The 22,853-nt window shown below is 44.0% G+C and overlaps 1 protein-coding gene across 2 annotated transcripts in view; it reads right to left on the reverse strand.

Moving 5' to 3' along the window:
- Nucleotides 1-22,853, reverse strand: part of SPON1 (spondin 1) — a 1,048,567-nt gene that overhangs the window by 1,417 nt on the left and 1,024,297 nt on the right. For both annotated transcript variants that reach the window (XM_073662598.1, XM_073662597.1), the window contains one exon: nt 1,117-1,377. In XM_073662598.1, coding sequence (XP_073518699.1) covers nt 1,117-1,377 — 261 coding nt within the window. The remainder of the gene's footprint in view (nt 1-1,116; nt 1,378-22,853) is intronic.

The raw sequence follows: 22,853 nt of genomic DNA on the forward strand, positions 1-22,853 counted from the left end.
CTCATCTGACCAGAGAACATTTTTCCAAAACGTTTTAGGCTTTCTCAGGTAAGTTTTGGCAAACTCCAGCCTGGCTTTTTTATGTCTCGGGGTAAGAAATGGGGCCTTCCTGGGTATCCTACCATACAGTCCCTTTTCATTCAGATGTCGACGGATAGTACGGGTTGACGCTGTTGTTCCCTCGGACTGCAGGGCAGCTTGAACTTGTTTGGATGTTAGTCGAGGTTCTTTATCCACCATCCGCACAATCTTGCATTGAAATCTCTCGTCAATTTTTCTTTTCAGTCCACAGTGCCATGGGCTTTAAACTTCTTGATGACAATGCGCACGGAAGACACAGGAACATTCAGGTCTCTGGAGATGGACTTGTAGCCTTGAGATTGCTCATGCTTCCTCACAATTTGGTTTCTCAAGTCCTCAGACAGTTCTTTGGTCTTCTTTCTTTTCTCCATGCTCAATGTGGTACACACAAGGACACAGGACAGAGGTTGAGTCAACTTTAATCCATGTTAACTGGCTGCAAGTGTGATTTAGTTATTGCCAACGCCTGTTAGGTGCCACAGGTAAGTTACAGGTGCTGTTAATTACAAAAATTAGAGAAGCATCACATGATTTTTCAAAGGGTGCCAATACTTTTGTCCACCCCCTTTTTTAGGTTTGGTGTGGAATTATATCCAATTTGGCTTTAGGACAATTCTTTTTGTGTTTTTTTCATTGAAGACAAATTAAATGAAGAGAATAATACCAAAGAATTTGTGATTGCAATCATTTTCAGGAAGAAACTGAGTAGTATCTGACAGAATTGCAGGGGTGCCAATACTTTTGGCCAGCACTGTATATATATATATATATATATATATATATATATATACATATATATATTTATATTTGCACTGTGTTAGTAGATATAAAAATATTAAAATTTGAGAGCCCTCAATGCTTGATACCTTTTAATTCCTTCATGACCGATTAAGTATATTTACATCTACTGCTGTGTCCCTGCCTTTGATGCGGGCTCACATGCTGAGCCCACATCTTTCTCCACACTTGATGACTGAACCCATTAACACACAAATTTTGGAAAAATGAGTAAAACTTGGACAAATTTTCACATACCAGGATACTGTTCACCATCTGTATCTTCATTGGTCCTCTCACTTCTTCTCTTCTCTCGAGCATCTTTAAGACGTCTCTTTTCGGGACTATTTTTTTGGCACTTTCGAATTCTGCATTTCTTACGCTGTACAGTTTCTGGACAGAGGCCTCCTCCAAACTGTGGCTCCATTGTAATCATTCTTGTTCGAATCATGTGTCCTTTTCCACATGACTTGTTACATTCTGACCAGTGAGACCACTCAGTCAGTTCACAATTGATGGCTGGAAAAAAATATATATTTAAAGGGAACTTATCAACAAATAATACAAAGCAGAAAAGAGATAAAAACATATTTATCCCTCAGACACAGTAGTATTAGCAGTTAAATACCAAAATAGTAGCTAAGTGAGAAAATGAAGTATTGTTCTCCCTGCATCCCCTCACTTCCAATTTCTAAGGATTGGAATATGTTAATATATAACACACAAAAAAAAAGGTTTGGTACCGTGTTAACCAGTACAAAAAATATTGATTGTTCTCAGTGGGAGAAACAAAATAATAATCTTGTAGTTATGATTTATTTTAACCACTTTGCCCCATAGCCTGTTTTCACCTTCCTGCCCGGTGTCACTTTATGGGATAATAATTCTGGGACACTTCAACAAATCAAAGTGATTCTGAGAGCACTTTTTAGTGACACATTGTACTTTACATTGGTGGAGTAAATTTAGGTGGAATTTTTTTTGCATTTATTTGGGAAAATATTTGAATTTTGGCAAAAATTTTGAAAATTTCACAATTTTCTAAATTTTAATTTTTATATTTTTAAACCAGTTAGGGCAGCATGACGGCTCTGTGGTTAGCACTGCAGCCTTGCAGCGCTGGGGTATTGGATTCAAATCCCACCAAGGACAACATCTGCAAGTAGTTTGTATGCTCTCCCCATGTTTGCATGGGTTTCCTCTGGGTACTCCGGTTTCCTCCCACATTCCAAAGACATATTGATAGGGAATATAGATTGTGAGCACCAATGGGGACAGTGCCAATAATGTCTGTAAAGCGCAGTGGAATTAATGGCGCTATATAAGTGAGTAAAATAAATAAGTTAGTCATGCTATACAAAATAATTGATAAATAACATTTTTCATATGTCGACTTTGTTTACATCTGCATCATTTTTTAACATTTTTTTCTTTTAGGAAGTTAGTAAGGTTAAAAGTTTATCAGCAATTTCTCATTTTTTCAAACAAAATTTACAAAACCTTTTTTTTAGCAACCACATCACATTTGAAGAGAATTTGAGGGCCCTATGTGACAGAAAATAGCCCAAATTGACACCATTTTAAAAATTGTAACCCTCAAAGTGCTCAAAACTATATTGAATACATTTATTAACCCTTTAGGTGCTTTACAGGAATTAAAGCAATGTGTAAGGAAAAAAATTAGGATTTTAATTTTTCCCACATAAATGTTTATTTACCCCCAAGTTTTGTATTTTTACAAGGGTAACAGGAGAAAATGAACCATATATTTTGTTGTGCAATATCTCCTGAGTACGCCAATACCACATATGAGGAGGAAAACTACTATTTAGGCGCACGACAGGGCTCAGAAGGGAAGGTGCGCCATTTCAATTTTGGAGCGTCTTTTTAAAATATTCAGCGCTAGCACCAATTGTGGGATTTGCTACTGGGTGTCAGCTCTCCTATAGTGCTGACACCCACTTTTGACCACGTCGGTACTCGGAGAGAGACCGCGTGATCATCATGCCGTACATGTATGGCAGTTTGCGGGAAAGCCATACATTTACAGCAGATGTCATGAAGAGGTTAATGCCTAACAAAAATAAGAGATGCTACAAAGCCAACTTTTGAGATTACTTATGTGTCTTTATCAGGAATGGTATAACAAAGTATCTAAAGAAACACAAAAACAGCAGAGACATGACATAATAAATGGACATTTAAAAAATCAAACATCTCAGAGAATGAATCCTTCAATAGTTTAGATAAGTGGTGTGAAAGTTTTATTGTCCCAGACCTGATGCTCTTACTGTCTCTGGAGCAGATTCTTCAGACTTTGAAGTAAGACATAAATCCTTCTGATACATTTAGTCCTGTCTGGAGGGTAACAACAACTGCAATACATTTTTGTTTACAGACTGTCATAGAGAAAAAATAATATCCACAAGACATCTCTGGAGGGGGGGGGCATATCACCCTCACATTCAACAAATGGGATTAATTATTGCAGGGGAAGAGAGAAAGAGCTAACATTTTAATCTCCAATGAAGTAGGACTCCACATTGAACATATGGGATTAATTATAGCTGGGGAAGAGAAAAACTAGTTATAACTGGAGAAGTGGGAGAGAGAGCTGACACTTTAATCTCCATTGAAGTAGGGGCCTCCTGCAATGAACAGATAATTGCAAAAGGAAACTTGCTTTGGTAAAAAGACACACAGACTGAGACTCATTTACGCAGAGGCGGGGAAGTAGACTTCCCAAGCATAAGTTTCCTCTGATCACAGCATGGCTTCTAGATATTTTGGAGCCAGTGAACAGTGATAAATATAGGGATTTGGAGTGATCCAATATTTCAATATTTATGTGAGATATATTTTTGGTGTCATAGCAAAGGGATGAACAAAACGTATTCACTCACATCACCATAAGGCCAGTCTAACTCTTCCAACTTAATAATTGTTCAATAGATGATGCTATTCAGGCCCTGTTTCCTCCCTATATAAAGATAAACTCTCAATAGGAAACATAAAAATAGTATCTACCACCTATAACCTCCGGGGGCAAAGATATCCTTTAAGTTGGCGATCTCATAAAATTCTGAAAGACCCAGAACATCCCACAATCAGCCCCCACATGAGCTCACCAAGGGGAGGTATGTGGGTGTAACCTTGATTTAATAAAAAGCAGAATTTGGATTTGATGTTTGGTCAGTCCTGGAGGGTACAGCTTGCTGTGATTCTGTCTGTTTTCTTAAGGAGTACCTCCCTCCGCTGGGCCATTTCAGTGATGACTGGAGGCAGTGTAGTTGCGTCCCTTGACAAACTGGTGGCAGCGGTGGAATCTGTGAGACCCCCCCCCCCCCAGCTGTTATCCTTGACACAGATCCTTTGATGTTTTTGTGATTTGAATTGTTTTTAATATAACAACTTTAATATTGTTTATGTTGTGTCCTGGACCACAGAAATGTTTAGCCACAGGTTGGTAGGGTTTTTTGTCTGTAATCGTGTGACGAGATCTCATCTTTGCTCTCATATTAAATTATAAGGAGAAGACAATCATTTACCTCTGGTGGTGACCTACAGCCCACAGCTTGAAGTACTCAGAAAAACTGCCAAAAAAACTTCACCATATCCTACACAAAGATGACCAGCTAAAAATAATATTCAAAGACCCTCCCTTGTTATGCTACAGACAACCTACAAACTTAAGAAATATTGTGATCAGAAGATCAATAAACAAAGAGGAACTTATCCTTGCAATGCTGCAAAACCTGCACTCGTGTAATGACCACAGACTGGATACAGATCTGCAATATGTGGAGCCCCTGTGGGTCCAGTCATCACAGAGGAACTGCATCTCAGCCAGAGGTGCGGTACCCCACTCTCGGGTAAGGAGGGAGCACTACCCGGGACCCACACACCCACATCCAACACTAGATCACTCCAGTAGTGAAGGGCGAGATTGCTCCTGAGGGGGAGCACAGTCCCTGTCCCTGTCTGGAGGGGGGATCTAGGTAGAGGAAGTGGGTGGAGTTAGTATTTTAGGGCAGCAATAAAGGGAGAGTATAAAAAGAAGGGTAGAAACAACTAGAAGGGTTGATTCCTGCTTCCAGTCCTTGGAGCAGGAGTTGAGTCTGGTCCTAGGAGTGAGAGAGGAAGGGAGGACCGTGGAGGAGTATGGCTCAGTCCAAGGGGCCCAGGAGGAGAGTGAGGAGAGAACATCTGAGCAGTGAGAGGGGCTCCAGGGATAGAAGGGATCCTAGGGGCACGGAGAGTGCGGGATGCCACCCGTGTGATCGAGTTCACGCTAACCGTGGAGGGATCAAGGCAGCAGGAGGGGACCACCCCCAGACTAGTGGAGCACTTTAAGGCTCAGCTAGCAAACCAGAGGTTGCGGTATCTTCATGTGCCGTTGCTAAAATCCACACACAATAGCTGAAAAGGTGGCTATATAGGACAAAGGGGACAGACAGGACGTCACCCAATAAGGCCCGCAGCCACTGACTTGGGACACTGTGTGTGAGGCGCAGGGCAGGAGGGCAAGAGCCAGCGCAGAGAGATGACCTGGGAAGGTACATAAGAAAGGGGTCCCGTTCAAGTGCACCCAAGTTATCTGAGAGCTGGCTGGATCACTTCCCCGGAGGACACAGGACGACGTGGGTGGTTATAATTCAGCGGTTGTAACCTGGAGCATCTTGACAACTGTGAGTAAATACTTGAAGACTGCGCCCCACTGTGTCCTTGACTAATAGCTGCACCACCTGCCTGGCACTACACCAGCAACATCTGACTTTTCTTTATTTGACCACCCTGGGCCACAGACTGGGTCACTGCCGCTGTGACTACACTAATAGAAAAGGACCGGCCCAGCTACCAAGTACCCCATGGCCCCAGGGGGCACATCAACTTTACTTTGGCGTCATGAACAGGATGAACCGACCCGTTACAACAGGTCTCGTGCGCTTATAGACTGTGCTTGTTACCAAGCAATGACGCAAGTCTTGCGGCGCCGCCCCCTGGTGTGGCCGAAAACGAGCTAGAGTGGGATCACCCCCAAAAGGGGAGAGAAGGAAAACCTTGAAAACAGGGCAGGGCTACAGGCAGAAGGGTCAGAATACACCCGGCAGGCGCCATGGAAGGAGGTGACGATCAGACTCCCACCTGTGGCCTGCAGCAAGAAGATTCCCCCCTTAACCTGGAGGGGGTCTTGGGTAAGCTACCCCTGGAGGATATGGGGTTCCTGCGTGCTGAGGTACAGGAGCTGGGCTGGCGGATGGAAGAAGCCCGGAAGGCCGTTGTCGTGCAGTGGAAGGACAAGCAGCTGTAGAAACTAACCCGGCAGCAGCCAATACCAGGTCCTACCACCAGCATCCCAGCCCCGGCGGGGCCAGTCCTGAGCTCGGAGGAGGCACATAATACCGGAGCGACGGTGAGCGCAGGTAATAACAACGCCCCTGCACTGGGCACCGACGACACCAACACCCTCCTAGGTCCCTTGGGAAAACTATCAGCCGCTACACCCAGCTGGGTGTACGGGCGTGCAACATGGGACTGGCCCGCAAGGGTCGAGGACCAGCAGAGAGCCCCTTTAATGCCCACGAGAACTCCTAAAACTGGAGATGGAGCGGCGGGAATGTCGAGTGCGGTGGGAGGCAATGGAGGCCCGCAACATGCAGGCTAAGGCCCGGGCCCGCAAAGCCAATCCCACCAACCCAGTCCCCGCGCCGAGGGAACCGTGGTCAAGTTTGCTCTTGAAGGAGGTTGGGGCTTGATTCAGGAGCCTCAATTGTCCACGGACCTCTTCGTAAACCGGTGCGATGTGGAGTCCCACCTACAGTAAGGACACCCAGGATGGGATCTATATCCTGGAGACAGGGTCACCTACACCTGTCACCATGGAGAACGGGGGTGGTACGCCCTACATGTGCGTAGGGTGGAAGAGGAGGAGAACGCACCCCTGCCATCGGAGGCTGATGACCCGGCAGGGCCATCCAGTGGTGGACAAATGCTTCCCCGGAGGGAGCAGCACTACTGAACTGAGTTGAAAAATCTGAAAACTGTATATAGTTACCCGGAAGGGTATGAGTATAATCCTTGAGTGATTAAAGCAAAGTTTTTGTTCATTTTGTGTGTACCCGGTTAAGGAAAAAGACGCTGTGGTTAAGGACAGTGATTAACCCGAAAACTTTTGTTATAAAAAGTTAGCACTTCTTAAGCTGCTTCCTGTTGGTTTTATAGATCACTGAACAAAAACCCGTTTGGCGTGGCCGAAGACCTGGTCCAACGAGTGGATCAGCTATGCCCTGCAGCCATGCCCAGGGCCTACGTTGTGGGTTTGTTGTGGACGGGTCCCCCCCAAATTGCACTTACACCAGTGAGATGGACTATACCGGTAGTTGTATGTAACGTTTAAGAAAAAGTGCCTCCCATAAAGGGAAGAGAAGTTATCTATTTACTGTTTTACCTGTAAAAGCATTTTAAAATTTTGCATGTCTTAAAAATATTGTTTTACTCTGTTCCAGCCCGCAGACGTGCTGTGTTTAACAGGGGGGAGATGTGGCACCCCTGCGGGTCCAGTTGCCACAGAAGTACTGCAATTCATCAGGTAAGGAGGGAGCACTACCCGGAATCCAACCACTCACATCCACCACTACACCTCCTCATAAGGGAAGGTCCAGATAGCTCCTAAGGGAGAGCACAAACTTGGTCCCTGTCAGGATGGTGGAACTAAGTAGAGGAGGTGGGTGGAGGAAGTAGTTTAGGGGAGCAGTGAAGGGAGGGTATAAAAAGAAGGGTAGAAACATCTAGAAGGGTTGATTCCTGCATCTAGTCCTTGGAGCAGGAGTAGGGTCCAATCCTAGGTCCTGGGAGCAAGAGTGCAGTGAGTGAGGACCATGGAAGAGAGTTAGTCAGTCAGAGCAGTTGGTGACAGGAGTCTGTCACAGGGAGTGAAGAGAGAAGGGGTCCTAGGAGTAAGAACGCAGTGTGTGAGGACCATTGAAGAGTGAGGGTACAAGTCAGAGGGGCCCAGTAAGAGAAAGAACGAGAGGAGAGAGGGAGTCAGAGAGAAGGGCTTCAGAGACAGAAAAATGATCATAGGGGCACGGGAAGTGCGGAGTCCACCCGTGCGCCCAAGTTCACGCTGACCGTGAAGGGATCAGGTCGCAGTAGGGGACTGGCCCCAGACTAGTGGAGGACTGCAGGACTCAGCTAGCAAACCGGAAGTTGCAGTATCTCTAAGTGCCATTGCCAAAACCACACATATTCACTGAAATGATTGCCATATAGGACCAAGGGGACAGAGAAGACGTCGCCCGACAAAGCCCGGGGCCACTGGCTCGGGACACTACACAGTGTGCAGAATTATTAAGCACGTTGTATTTTAGAGGATTATTTTTATTATTGATCAACAACTATGTTCTCAATCAACCCAAAAGACTCATAAATATTCAAGCTTAATATTTTTGGAAGTTGGAGTGTTTTTTTTTTAGATTTGGCTATCTTAGGAGGATATCTGCTTGTGCAGGTAACTATTACTGTGCAGAATTATTAGGCAACTTAATAAAAACCAAATATAATCCCATCTCACTTGTTTATTTTCACCAGGTAAAACAATATCAGTGCACAAAATTTAGAAATAAACATTTCTGATATGCAAAAACAAAAACCCAAAAAATTAGTGATCAATATAGCCACCTTTCTTTATGATGACACTCAACAGCCTTCCATCCATAGATTCTGTCAGTTGCTTGATCTGTTTTCGATCAACATTGCGTGCAGCACCCACCACAGCCTCCCAGACACTGTTCCGAGAGGTGTACTGTTTTCCCTCCCTGTAGATCTCACATTTAATGATGGACCACAAGTTCTCTATGGGGTTCAGATCAGGTGAACAAGGGGGCCATGTCATGATTTTTTCTTCTCTTAGACCTTTACTGGCCAGCCACGCTGTGGAGTAGTTGGATGCATGTGATGGAGCATTGTCCTGCATGAAAATCATGTTTTTCTTGAACGATACCGACTTCTTCTTGTACCACTGCTTGAAGAAGTTGTCTTCCAGAAACTGGCAGTAGGTCTGGGAGTTGAGCTTCACTCCATCCTCAACCAGAAAAGGTCCCACAAGTTCATCTTTGATGATACCAGCCCATACCAGTACCCCACCTTCACCTTGCTGGCGTCTGAATCGGAGTGGAGCTCTCTGCCCTTTACTGATTCAGCCTCTGGCCTAGCCATCTGGCCCATCAAGAGTCATTCTCATTTCATCAGTCCATAAAACTTTTGAAAAATCAGTCTTAAGAAATTTCTTGGCCCATTCTTGAAGATTTATCTTATGTTTCTTGTTCAAAGGTGGTCATTTTTCAGCCTTCTTTACCTTGGCCATGTCCTTGAGTATCGCACACCTTGTGCTTTTTGAAACTCCAGTAACGTTGCAGCTCTGAAATATGGCAAAACTGGTGGCGAATGGCATCTTGGCAGCTTCACGCTTGATTTTCCTCAATTCATGGGCAGTTATTTTGTGCCTTTTTTGACCAACACGCTTCTTGCGACCCTGCTGGCTATTTGCCATGAAACGCTTGATTGTTCGTTGATCACGCTTCAAAAGTCTGGAAATTTAAAGACTGCTGCATCACTCTGAAAGGCATCTCACAATTTTGGACTTTTCAGAGCCCGTCAAATCTCTCGTCTGACCCATTTTGCCAAAGGAAAGGAAGTTGCCTAATAATTAATCACACCTTATATAGGGTGTTGATATAATTAGTCAACAACCCTCCTCATTACAGAGATGCAAATCACCAGATTTACTTAATTGGTACTTGGTTCTCAAGCCTATGCAGCTTGGAGTAGGACAACATGTATAAAAAGTATCATGTGATCAAAATACTCATTTGCCTAATAATTCTGCACACAGTGTATGTGTGAGGCGCAGGGCAGGAGGGCGAGAGCCAGCGCAGTTAGACGACCCGGAAGGTATACAATAAGGGGGTCCTGATCAAGTGCACGCAAGTTATTTGAAAGTTGCTGGATCACTTCCCTGGAGGACACAGGACTCGGTGGGCTGTTATAACATGGTTATCAGTTGTAACTTGGAGCATGGTAAAAACTGTGAGTAAAAACTTGAAGACTGCACCCCGCTGTGTCCTAGACCTAATTGCTGCGTCACCTGCCTTGCACTACTCCACCAACATAAAAAATTCCTATTTAACTGCCCTGAGGCCTAGCTGAAATATCTCTGCTGCATCACCAACGGCCCCAGTGCATCTGAACAGCAGTGGTGGCCACCTAGAGCCGCATACCACAGGTGGCGTCACAAAACTTTTTCCCCAAAACTTTATTCCCCTCTTTTCCTTTGTTATTTATCGCCCGGGGCCACGGACCGAGTCACCCCGCCGTGACTACCCCCAAAAAGAACCGACTGGCCCGGCTACCGAGTACCCCACAACCCCAGGGGGTGCATCAAGTGCATAGCAGGTCTATAAGATTCCTGGGACATTCTCATATTTCTCTTCCAATGTGGTGTACTTAATTGTGTGTACTATTTGCCCTACTGGGGGTATCTATGTTGGAGAATTAGGACAGAAGCTGAGAGCGGGGATGAGATCTCATCACCACACGATAACAAACGAAAAAATGTGGCTAAACATTTCTATGATCCAGGACACAACATAAAAAAATATGAAAATTGTTATATTAAAAGGCAACTTCAAATCACAAAATGACCGAAGGGTCTGTGAACACAAATGTATGGCTGTTTTGATACCCTCCACAAAAGACTAAATCTATCACAAGGATTTATGTCTTACAACAAAATTTGAATCTGTTCCAGAGACAGTGAGGGCACCAGGTCTGGGACAATAAAACTTTCACACCACTTTTCTAAGCTAATGAAGGATACATTCTCTGAGCTCAGTTTGTTTGTTTTTTTAAATGTCCATTTATTATGTCATGCCTTTGCATGGTCAAAGTAATCTAGAAAGCTTGCCTTGTAACATCACTTATTTTATTTTTGTTAGCCATTAAAAAGCATCATAACTACAAGATTATTATTTTCTTTCTCCCACTGAGATCAAGCAATCTATTTTACACAAAGCATGTCAAGAAAAATAACCAACAATGTTACTTTTGTGACATAGTACTTCAATATAGTTTTCAGAGAAAGTCAATATTATAAAAAATATAAGATCAGATTGATAAAGCAAAAAGAAGACTTAATGAAGGATGACAATTTATATCTGGAAGAGAGGTCACTGGTCACTTTGGGAAGTACATTATCTCCCTCGGTGTTTACTAGAGATGAGCGTTGTTCTACTCGAACTGTTCGCCAATCTCAAATTCGAGCTGTTTTGGGCGGTGTTCGAGCCGGTCGGCGAACACGAACAATTTGAGAAAAATTCGGCTGTTCGAGGTTATGTTCGATAACTGTTCGTGCACCAAAATCATAACTGGATTTTTTCTCAGCAATGATGAAAATTAATGTTAATACGCAGTTTGAGTGTACAGCGGGGTGGGGGGAGGGGCAGGGGATGGATCTCTGCAGGAACAATGAAGATCTCCATTTTTTTTTCTCTTTCCCGCATTTGCAGTGGGGAGGTGCAATCTGTCAGCCTATCAGCAGCGCACACACGGAGCGAAGTGCTTTTTTTCACACAAGCAAGGGCATGTGTCATTGGCAGTGTATGTCACATGTCCTTGCCCTATAAGACCAAGCCATTTTCCACGTCGCCACCATTTTCTCACTGCTGCAGCTGCGTGTTAGACGGCACCGCTGTTGCTGTGTGCGCTATACCTTGTTAATTTCAAGCCAATTTTCGCACAAATATACAGATAGCTTGGGAGTAGGGAATAGTTGTGATTGCAGTCCTTTTAAGGACTAGGTTACAGCATTTCCTACGACTTTTATCAGGGAGGTCTGTGCTCTTAAATAGATAGGTTGTGGGAGTAAAGACTAATTGTAATTGGAGTCCTTTTCAGGACTCGGTTACATCAGTTCCTATCAGTTTTTGCCAGGCAGGTCTGTGCCAGTGCTGTGCAAGTTTTTTTCACAGCATTTGGCTGAATCTAGCAAAGCTAATCCTTTTTGGCCTATTGCAGAGTGTGTTAGTCAGTGGAGTAGCCTATCTGTGTTGCAAGATATACCACCTGTGTATAGAATACCAATTTTTTTACTGCACCTAGTGAAGTAAAATCTTTTGGGCATAGCATCATTCTATTAGTCCATCTATACTGACCTCCATCAGGTTGCAAACTGAATATATTTTTTTCTGCATCTACCGCTGAAAAAATATTGGGCTTCTAGCTGTGTGTGGGTCTTGTTCTATTAATCCATCTATACTGACCTCCATCAGGTTGCAAACTGAATATAATTTTTTTCTGCATCTAGCTCTGAAAAAAATATTTGGGCTTCTAGCGGTGTGTGGGACTTGGTCTATTAGTCCATCTATACTGACCTCCATCAGGTTGCAAATTAAAAATAATTTTTTTCTGCATCTAGCTCTGAAAAAATATTTGGGCTTCTAGCAGTGTGTGGGACTTGGTCTATTAGTCCATCTATACTGACCTCCATCAGGTTGCAAATTGAATAAAAAAAAATTCTGCATCTAGCTCTGAAAAAATATTTGGGCTTCTAGCAGTGTGTGGGACTTGGTCTATTAGTCCATCTATACTGACCTCCATCAGGTTGCAAATTGAATAAAAAAAATTTCTGCATCTAGCTCTGAAAAAATATTTGGGCTTCTAGCAGTGTGTGGGACTTGGTCTATTAGTCCATCTATACTGACCTCCATCAGGTTGCAAATTGAATAAAAAAAATTTCTGCATCTAGCTCTGAAAAAATATTTGGGCTTTTAGCAGTGTGTGGGACTTGGTCTATTAGTCCATCTATACTGACCTCCATCAGGTTGCAAATTAAAAATAATTTTTTTCTTCATTTAGCTCTGAAAAAATATTTGGGCTTCTAGCAGTGTGTGGGACTTGTTCTATTAGTCCTTCTATACTGACCTCCAGCAGGTTGCAAATTGAATATAATTTTTTTCTGCATCTAGCTCTGAAAAAATATTTGGGCTTCTAGCGGTGTGTGGGACTTGGTCTATTAGTCCATCTATACTGACCTCCATCAGGTTGCAAATTGAATAAAAAAAATTTCTGCATCTAGCTCTGAAAAAATATTTGGGCTTCTAGCAGTGTGTGGGACTTGTTCTATTAGTCCATCTCTACTGACCTCCATCAGGTTGCAAATTCAAAATAATTTTTTTCTGCATCTAGCTCTGAAAAAATATTTGGGCTTCTAGCAGTGTGTGGGACTTGTTCTATTAGTCCTTCTATACTGACCTCCAGCAGGTTGCAAATTGAATATAATTTTTTTCTGCATCTAGCTCTGAAAAAATATTTGGGCTTCTAGCAGTGTGTGGGACTTGTTCTATTAGTCCTTCTATACTGACATCCAGCAGGTTGCAAATTGAATATAATTTTTTTCTGCATCTAGCTCTGAAAAAATATTTGGGCTTCTAGCGGTGTGTGGGACTTAGTCTATTAGTCCATCTCTACTGACCTCCATCAGGTTGCAAATTAAAAATAATTTTTTTCTGCATCTAGCTCTGAAAAAATATTTGGGCTTCTAGCAGTGTGTGGGACTTGTTCTATTAGTCCTTCTATACTGACCTCCAGCAGGTTGCAAATTGAATATAATTTTTTTCTGCATCTAGCTCTGAAAAAATATTTGGGCTTCTAGCAGTGTGTGGGACTTGTTCTATTAGTCCTTCTATACTGACCTCCAGCAGGTTGCAAATTGAATATAATTTTTTTCTGCATCTAGCTCTGAAAAAATATTTGGGCTTCTAGCGGTGTGTGAGACTTGGTCTATTAGTCCATCTATACTGACCTCCATCAGGTTGCAAATTGAATAAAAAAAATTTCTGCATCTAGCTCTGAAAAAATATTTGGGCTTCTAGCAGTGTGTGGGACTTGGTCTATTAGTCCATCTCTACTGACCTCCATCAGGTTGCAAATTAAAAATAATTTTTTTCTGCATCTAGCTCTGAAAAAATATTTGGGCTTCTAGCAGTGTGTGGGACTTGTTCTATTAGTCCTTCTATACTGACCTCCAGCAGGTTGCAAATTGAATATAATTTTTTTCTGCATCTAGCTCTGAAAAAATATTTGGGCTTCTAGCGGTGTGTGGGACTTGGTCTATTAGTCCATCTATACTGACCTCCATCAGGTTGCAAATTGAATAAAAAAATATTCTGCATCTAGCTCTGAAAAAATATTTGGGCTTCTAGCAGTGTGTGGGACTTGTTCTATTAGTCCATCTCTACTGACCTCCATCAGGTTGCAAATTAAAAATAATTTTTTTCTGCATCTAGCTCTGAAAAAATATTTGGGCTTCTAGCAGTGTGTGGGACTTGTTCTATTAGTCCTTCTATACTGACCTCCAGCAGGTTGCAAATTGAATATAATTTTTTTCTGCATCTAGCTCTGAAAAAATATTTGGGCTTCTAGCAGTGCGTGGGACTTGTTCTATTAGTCCTTCTATACTGACATCCAGCAGGTTGCAAATTGAATATAATTTTTTTCTGCATCTAGCTCTGAAAAAATATTTGGGCTTCTAGCGGTGTGTGGGACTTAGTCTATTAGTCCATCTCTACTGACCTCCATCAGGTTGCAAATTAAAAATAATTTTTTTCTGCATCTAGCTCTGAAAAAATATTTGGGCTTCTAGCAGTGTGTGGGACTTGTTCTATTAGTCCTTCTATACTGACCTCCAGCAGGTTGCAAATTGAATATAATTTTTTTCTGCATCTAGCTCTGAAAAAATATTTGGGCTTCTAGCAGTGTGTGGGACTTGTTCTATTAGTCCTTCTATACTGACCTCCAGCAGGTTGCAAATTGAATATAATTTTTTTCTGCATCTAGCTCTGAAAAAATATTTGGGCTTCTAGCGGTGTGTGAGACTTGGTCTATTAGTCCATCTATACTGACCTCCATCAGGTTGCAAATTGAATAAAAAAAATTTCTGCATCTAGCTCTGAAAAAATATTTGGGCTTCTAGCAGTGTGTGGGACTTGGTCTATTAGTCCATCTCTACTGACCTCCATCAGGTTGCAAATTAAAAATAATTTTTTTCTGCATCTAGCTCTGAAAAAATATTTGGGCTTCTAGCAGTGTGTGGGACTTGTTCTATTAGTCCTTCTATACTGACCTCCAGCAGTTTGCAAATTGAATATAATTTTTTTCTGCATCTAGCTCTGAAAAAATATTTGGGCTTCAAGCAGTGTGTGGAACTTGTTCTATTAGTCCTTCTATACTGACCTCCAGCATGTTGCAAATTGAATATAATTTTTTTCTGCATCTAGCTCTGAAAAAATATTTGGGCTTCTAGCGGTGTGTGGGACTTGGTCTATTAGTCCATCTATACTGACCTCCATCAGGTTGCAAATTGAATAAAAAAAATTTCTGCATCTAGCTCTGAAAAAATATTTGGGCTTCTAGCAGTGTGTGGGACTTGGTCTATTAGTCCATCTATACTGACCTCCATCAGGTTGCAAATTAAAAATAATTTTTTTCTTCATTTAGCTCTGAAAAAATATTTGAGCTTCTAGCAGTGTGTGGGACTTGTTCTATTAGTCCTTCTATACTGACCTCCAGCAGGTTGCAAATTGAATATAATTTTTTTCTGCATCTAGCTCTGAAAAAATATTTGGGCTTCTAGCGGTGTGTGGGACTTGGTCTATTAGTCCATCTCTACTGACCTCCATCAGGTTGCAAATTAAAAATATTTTTTTCTGCATCTAGCTCTGAAAAAATATTTGGGCTTCTAGCAGTGTGTGGGACTTGTTCTATTAGTCCTTCTATACTGACCTACAGCAGGTTGCAAATTGAATATAATTTTTTTCTGCATCTAGCTCTGAAAAAATATTTGGGCTTCTAGCAGTGTGTGGGACTTGTTCTATTAGTCCTTCTATACTGACCTCCAGCAGGTTGCAAATTGAATATAATTTTTTTCTGCATCTAGCTCTGAAAAAATATTTGGGCTTCTAGCGGTGTGTGGGACTTGGTCTATTAGTCCATCTATACTGACCTCCATCAGGTTGCAAATTGAATAAAAAAATTTTCTGCATCTAGCTCTGAAAAAATATTTGGGCTTCTAGCAGTGTGTGGGACTTGGTCTATTAGTCCATCTATACTGACCTCCATCAGGTTGCAAATTAAAAATAATTTTTTTCTTCATTTAGCTCTGAAAAAATATTTGGGCTTCTAGCAGTGTGTGGGACTTGTTCTATTAGTCCTTCTATACTGACCTCCAGCAGGTTGCAAATTGAATATAATTTTTTTCTGCATCTAGCTCTGAAAAAATATTTGGGCTTCTAGCGGTGTGTGGGACTTGGTCTATTAGTCCATCTATACTGACCTCCATCAGGTTGCAAATTCAAAATAATTTTTTTCTGCATCTAACCCAGCCAATAGTTTTGGCCTAATACCACAGTTTGGCCACTCAGCTCTGCTCGGTTACCATCCATTGTTTTTTTGTGCAAACAACTCCAGAGTTGTGAATCAGTTAACCACCAAAATGAGTGGAAAAAGGCCTGCTGCTGGTGGAAAGGGGAATAGGCGTGTTGGGAAGGGGTAAAAAGGTTGTGTCCGTGGGGTAGGTGCAGAAGAAAGACCATCTTCCAGCCAAACTAAAATGTCTACTTCTTTTAGCGGACAATGTGAGAAGATCCCTTTCTTACGGCCACGCCAATCACTACAAATTCCAGATGAGGCACAAAAACAGCAGTTGCTTCAACGGATATCAAGTGCTCCTTTAAGTGGGCTCTCCTCCACATCAACTTCAACATCACAAATACTCCAGTCCTCAAAGGTGTCACCCAAACTGCACTTGCTTCCTCACAGCTCCCAAATCTCCAGCTGCCCGTCTGAGTATGAGGTAGAACAGATGGTTGAGTCTGCAGAGCTGTTTACTCATACTATAGCCTGGGAATCAGAGGTCGACTCCAGCGCTTCTGTGAATCCAGACGAGGAAATGATCTGCACTGATGCCCAGAATCTTTATGAGTCGGATCCAGGACCAGACGCAGAAGGTTCTGACAATAATGTAGACCCTCATTCCCAAACTGTAACTCCTGTTGGTGGAGACAATGAGGAAGACGATGATAAGACTCAAATACCTGATTGGAGCGACAACTTTAGTTTTTTGTCAGGGCAGGAACAGGTTGGCTCTGAGGACGACGGGTGTGATAACGCACAGGGTGATGATGATGAGGTCGGAGATCCCACTTACTGTCAACCCACAGTCAGCCAAGAGATGAGGTCAGCAGAGGAGGTGGAGGAAGATGCTAGTGACGACGAGGTCAGGTTGCGCCTTCCTGGACAGAGACGTAGTACTGGAAGCACGTCAACAACTGCATCCTCAAACACAACTCTGCCTCTCACCACAAGTCGTGGTGGCTCTTCAGGTCGCATGGGTGCTAAGCCTTGCATAGCCTGGGCATTTTTTCAGATCGATAAAGATGACCCAACTCGTGTTATCTGTAACATTTGTCAGCAAAAGCTAAGTAGAGGCCAAAAAATACATAGTTTGAGTACTTCATGCATGAACCGGCACATGGACATGAAGCATAAGTTGCAGTGGGAAGCTCAGTGTGCTACAATGCGGCCTAGCCGGCCGGGCCAACCACCGTCTGCCATATCTTGTGCATCCGCGGCCTCTTCATCCTCTGTGACTGGGGGGACAGCAGTCACACCTGTTTTGGGGCGCAGACCTGCCACCTCTTTACCCGCAACAGCCAGCGTGATTGGCAGGTCATCATTTTCTTTGGAGGTGGTAACACCAGCTGGTGTTGAGCGCTGTCCGACATCGATAGCACCACCTTTGGATCAAGGCAACCTAACATGTCCGCCTGCATCTTCCTCACAGACCGGCAGTTTGCCGGGGACACCCTTATCAACCCCGTCTAAGCACAATAGCCAGCCCTCGGTCCCTCAGATGTGGACAAGTAAAAGACCATTTCCTCCTAGCCATGAGAAAGCTAAGAGGTTGAATTTCACCATCTGCAAGCTCTTGGCTACAGAAATGCTGCCTTTCTGCCTGGTGGACACAGAGGATTTTCAAGACCTTATGTCCGTCGCAGTGCCCCAGTACCAGATGCCCAGTCGGCACTACTTCTCAAAGAAAGGTGTGCCTGCGCTCCACCAGCATGTCGCACACAACATCACTGCTTCTTTGAGAAACTCTGTGTGTAACAGGGTGCATTTCACCACAGACACTTGGACGAGTAGGCATGGACAGGGGCATTACATGTCGCTGACTGGGCACTGGGTAACTATGGTGACAGCAGGACAAGGGGCTGCTGTCCAAGTCTTGCCGTCCCCACGAGTTGTGCGTCAATCCTCTTTATGTCAAAGTTCCTCCACTGCTTCTGCCTCGTCAACCTCCTCTCGGTCCTCCACCTGCACCCAAAGCCTGTCTGGTCATGCCACAAGCTTTCTAACTGCGCAGAAGGGATCCTGCACACCTCCTTACTATGCTGGCAGTAGGGCTCAACGTCATCAGGCGGTTTTTACATTGAAATGTCTGGGAAATGTGAGTCACACAGCTGAGGAGTTGTGGTCAGCTCTGGAGAACCAATTTCATGAATGGTTGTCTCCACTGGACCTGAAACCAGGGAAGGCCGTGTGCGACAATGCTGCAAACCTGGGTGCGGCCCTTCGCCGGGGCAATGTCACACACGTGCCTTGTATGGCTCACGTGTTGAACCTGGTTGTCCAGCAATTTTTAGCCCACTATCCCAGACTAGATGGCCTTCTGCAGAGGGCACGGTCGCTGTGTGCTCACTTCCGCCGTTCGCATCCCGCAGCTCAGCGACTTACATCTCTACAGAAGTCGTTGGGCCTGCCACTTCACCGGCTAAAATGCGATGTGCCTACCCGGTGGAATTCAACTCTGCACATGTTGCAGCGACTGTGGCAGCACCGACAAGCCCTGGTGCAATACGTTCTGATGTATAGCCTGGGCCAACGAGATTCAGAGGTGGGGCAAATCACGCTGGAGGAGTGGTCTCAGATCAGGGACCTATGCACCCTTCTGCACAGTTTTGAAATGGCGACGAAGATGTTTAGTGCTGACGATGCCATTATCAGCATGACTATTCCGGTGATTTACATGCTGGAGCACATGTTAAACAGAATTCGGAGTCAGGTGGTGGCACAAGAGGAGGTGGAGGAAGTAGAGGAGGAGGAGTTGTATGCGGAAGGGCTAACATCTGCAAGGTCCAGACGGTCGGCAGCACCAAGGCGGCAGGCATGTGAGGGTGGGGGAGATGGTTTTACCAGGGCGCATGGTAGCAGACAAACTAGTGAGGAAGGTGCAGGAGCCCAGGAAGAAGTGGAGGACGAACTGATGGAAGACTCATCAGATGAGGGAGACCTTGATCACATTTCTGTTGTGCGAGGTTGGGGGGAGAGGACAGAGGAAGGAAGCATGATTGTTACCTCGCCACCAACACAACAGGGACTTGGTGCTCCTGGATGCGCAACACACATGAGTGCCTTCTTGCTGCACTACCTGCAACATGACCCTCGAATTGTGAGAATTAGAAATAATCCTGACTACTGGGTTGCCACACTGTTAGATCCCCGGTACAAAAGTAAATTTGCAGAAATTATTCCTGCCATAGAAAGGGATGCACGCATGCAGGAGTATCAGCAGAGACTGTTGCAGAATCTTACATGTGCTTTTCCACAAAATACCAGTGGTGCACGTAGTGAATCTCACAGTTCCAACTTGCCAACCGTGGGACCGTCAAGTGTTCAGCACTCAAACCGTAACAGAACCACAGTATCTGCTGGTAACATCAATTTTGCGGAATCATTTCACCACTTTTTTAGCCCATCCTTTGCAAGGCCACAGGAGACAAGAAGTCTGACACATAGTCAACGCCTAGAGACGATGGTACAGGAGTATCTCCAAGTAAACATTGAAGCCATGACTGTGTCACTGGACCCTTGCTCTTTTTGGGCTTCCAATCTGGATAAATGGCCGGAGCTAGCCACTTACGCCTTGGAGATCTTGTCATGCCCCGCAGCCAGCGTTCTGTCTGAACATGTGTTCAGCGCTGCTGGTGGTGTGCTGACAGATAAGCGCACGCGGCTCTCCACTGATAATGTAGACAGACTCACGTTTATAAAGATGAACAAATCATGGATCCGAAACGACTTTTCTACCCCTGTGTCATCCTGGGGAGAGTAAAAGCTTGATGATTGGTTAAAATCACCCTACCAACCGTTTTAAGCTTTCAAATTAATAATCATGTTTATCTGTATCTTGGCTGGAAAATAATTTGGGCTTTGTAGCAGTGTGCAGCACTGATTCTATTAGGCCATCTATAATAAGCTCCACCAGATTTAAAATTACTAATCATGTTTATCTGTATCTTGGCTGGAAAATAATTTGGGCTTTGTAGCAGTGTGCAGCACTGATCCTATTAGGCCATCTATACTAAGCTCCACCAGATTTAAAATTAATAATAATTTTTAGCTGCATCTAGTCCGGAAAATAATTTTGGGGCTCCGAGATGCGCAAGACACATAAGTGCCGTCTTGCTGCACTACCTGCAACATGACCCTCATATTGTCAGAATTCGAAGTAATCATGACTACTGGGTTGCCACACTCTTAGATCCCCCAAACTTTTCGATCAACCTTTTCATTTTAATAAAGACCAAAAAAATGGTCATTTTTGAAATTATAAGCATTAGCAGGTTGTTAGAAACTGAAATCAAACAGTTTTCAACTCAAAACTTTATTCTAGGTGATGTTACATTTTCACATCGGACCCCTTGTTCGAAAGGAGCTTCTGAACTCTCTCGTCCATTGAATTTGTCAGGTTTTGGATGGTTTCTGCTTCAATTGTTTTGCATGAGGACAGAATACCCTCCCAGAGCTGTTGCTTAGATGTGAACTGCCTCCCGCCATCATAGACACTCCTTTTAATGATGCTCCAAAGGTTCTGAATGGGGTAGAGGTCAGGGGAGCATGGGGGTCACACCATAAGTTTGTCCCCTTTTATGCCCATATCAGCCAGAGATGCAGATGTTTTATGTGCAGCATGAGATGGTGCATTATCATGCAGAAAAATGATCTTGCTGTGAAATACACGGTTCTTCTTCTTGAACCATGGCAGGAAGTGCTGTTTGAGAAAATCCACATACATTATGGAGTTCATCTTTAGCGCCTTCAGGGATCCTAAAGGGGCCGACAATCTCTCTCCCCATGATTCCAGCCCAAAACATTACTCCACCTCCTCCTTGTTGGCGCTGTAGCCGTGTTTGTGTGGGGTGTCCATCAACCAGCCATCCTCCACTCAATCCATCTGGACCATCGAGCGCTGCACGGCACTCATCCATGAACAAAACAGTTTTGAAATCAGTCTTCATGTAATGTTTGGCCCACTGGAGCCGTTTCTGCTTGTGTGAAGTGGATAGAGGAGGTCGACAGGATGGCGCATGCACAGCTGCAAACCTCTGAAGGACCCTGCATCTTGTTGTTCGGGGGACGTTGGAGGCACAAGCAGCTTCAAAAACTTGTCTGCTGCTATGACAAGGCTTTTTTGCCGCTACTCTTTCAACCTGACGTAATTGCCTGTAGGAAAGAGTCCTCAATTTGCCCTTATCAGCATGCACACGTGTGTACTGTGAATCAGCTACATACTTCTTGATTGCCAAGACACTTCATCCTGATCATCGCACAATGTTGATTGTAGTCATGCCTTGACCTAAACACTCCACAATTTGTTGCTTCTCAGCAGCCGACACATCCTTTTTCTTTCCCATTTTGGCAGAAAATGTAGGCTGCTTAATAATGTGAGAGAGCCTTCTTAAGTAGTCTTGCCTTTCATTGGACACACCTGCCAAACTAATTAGCACAGGTGTCTGCAATTGCTTACAGTGATATAAAGAGCCCTGACACACATCACCATCAATGAGTTTAACTGACAAACAAACAAATTCTTCCCTTATCACTCCTAAACACTTTTTGCATAATAATTTGGAACGCAGTGTACATGTGCTTTTCCACAAAACACCAGTGGTTCACGTAGTGAATCTTACAGTTCTAACTTGCCAACCGTGGTCTGTATGGAGTTGTTCAATAAAGGGCCCAAAATTAAGATAACATAGATGGGAGAGGTCTCTATGAATAGGAATTCCTAAGTATTTGATACCCTGTGAGGGCCAGGCAAAGGGAAAGTTGGACTGGATGGAATCCTATATGGATTTGGGGAGGGAGACATCGAGGGCCTCAGACTTCGCTGCATTAATTTTAAAATTTTACCATGTAACAAAGTGATCTATTTCAGCCATAACAGCATGGATGGATATATGTGATTGAGTGATATATACTAGGACATCATCAGCAAATAGAGAGCACTTGTACTCGGTGCCTCCCACCTCAATCCACCTAATATTGGGGTTATGGCGAATTGATGAGAGCAGGTGCTCCGTCACTAGGATGTATAAGAGAGGGGACAGAGGACATCACTGCCTTGTCCCATTGGTGATTGTGAAAGGTGATGAAAATGTTCTGACGCACCCCCTGGGCCTTGGGACACCCGGAGCCGGACCCTTTTTGGTGGATGCTGGTGGTTGTAGTCTTCGTGGCGGCGACCCGGTTCCGTGGCTCAGGGCGGTCAAACCAGTGGCGGAACTATTTATGTGGTTTTGATGTTTAAATGTCCGACTACGCCACCCGTGGATTGCGGTCAGAGTGAACCGCCGCTCCAGGGCAGACCGCTGAGGCTGGTGTTGTGGGTGCAGCAGAGCATAGCATAACTCCCCACGGGAGGAGTATAGCCTCAGGGCAGTGTATGCGGAGGATGGGGGTGATGGTGCAGGGCAGCAGCAGTAACGACACGGAGTCAGTGATGCAGTTCAGGGCCTTTACTCACAGTTCTTATTATCCAGACCACGTCTGCAGGTAACGGCTGCCCACGTCGTACTGTGCTCACCAGGTGAGGGGCT

The sequence above is a fragment of the Phyllobates terribilis genome, unplaced genomic scaffold (assembly GCF_046119375.1).
Source record: "Phyllobates terribilis strain yellow unplaced genomic scaffold, ASM4611937v1 Scaffold_75__1_contigs__length_6962009, whole genome shotgun sequence".
Classification (NCBI taxonomy): domain Eukaryota; kingdom Metazoa; phylum Chordata; class Amphibia; order Anura; family Dendrobatidae; genus Phyllobates; species Phyllobates terribilis.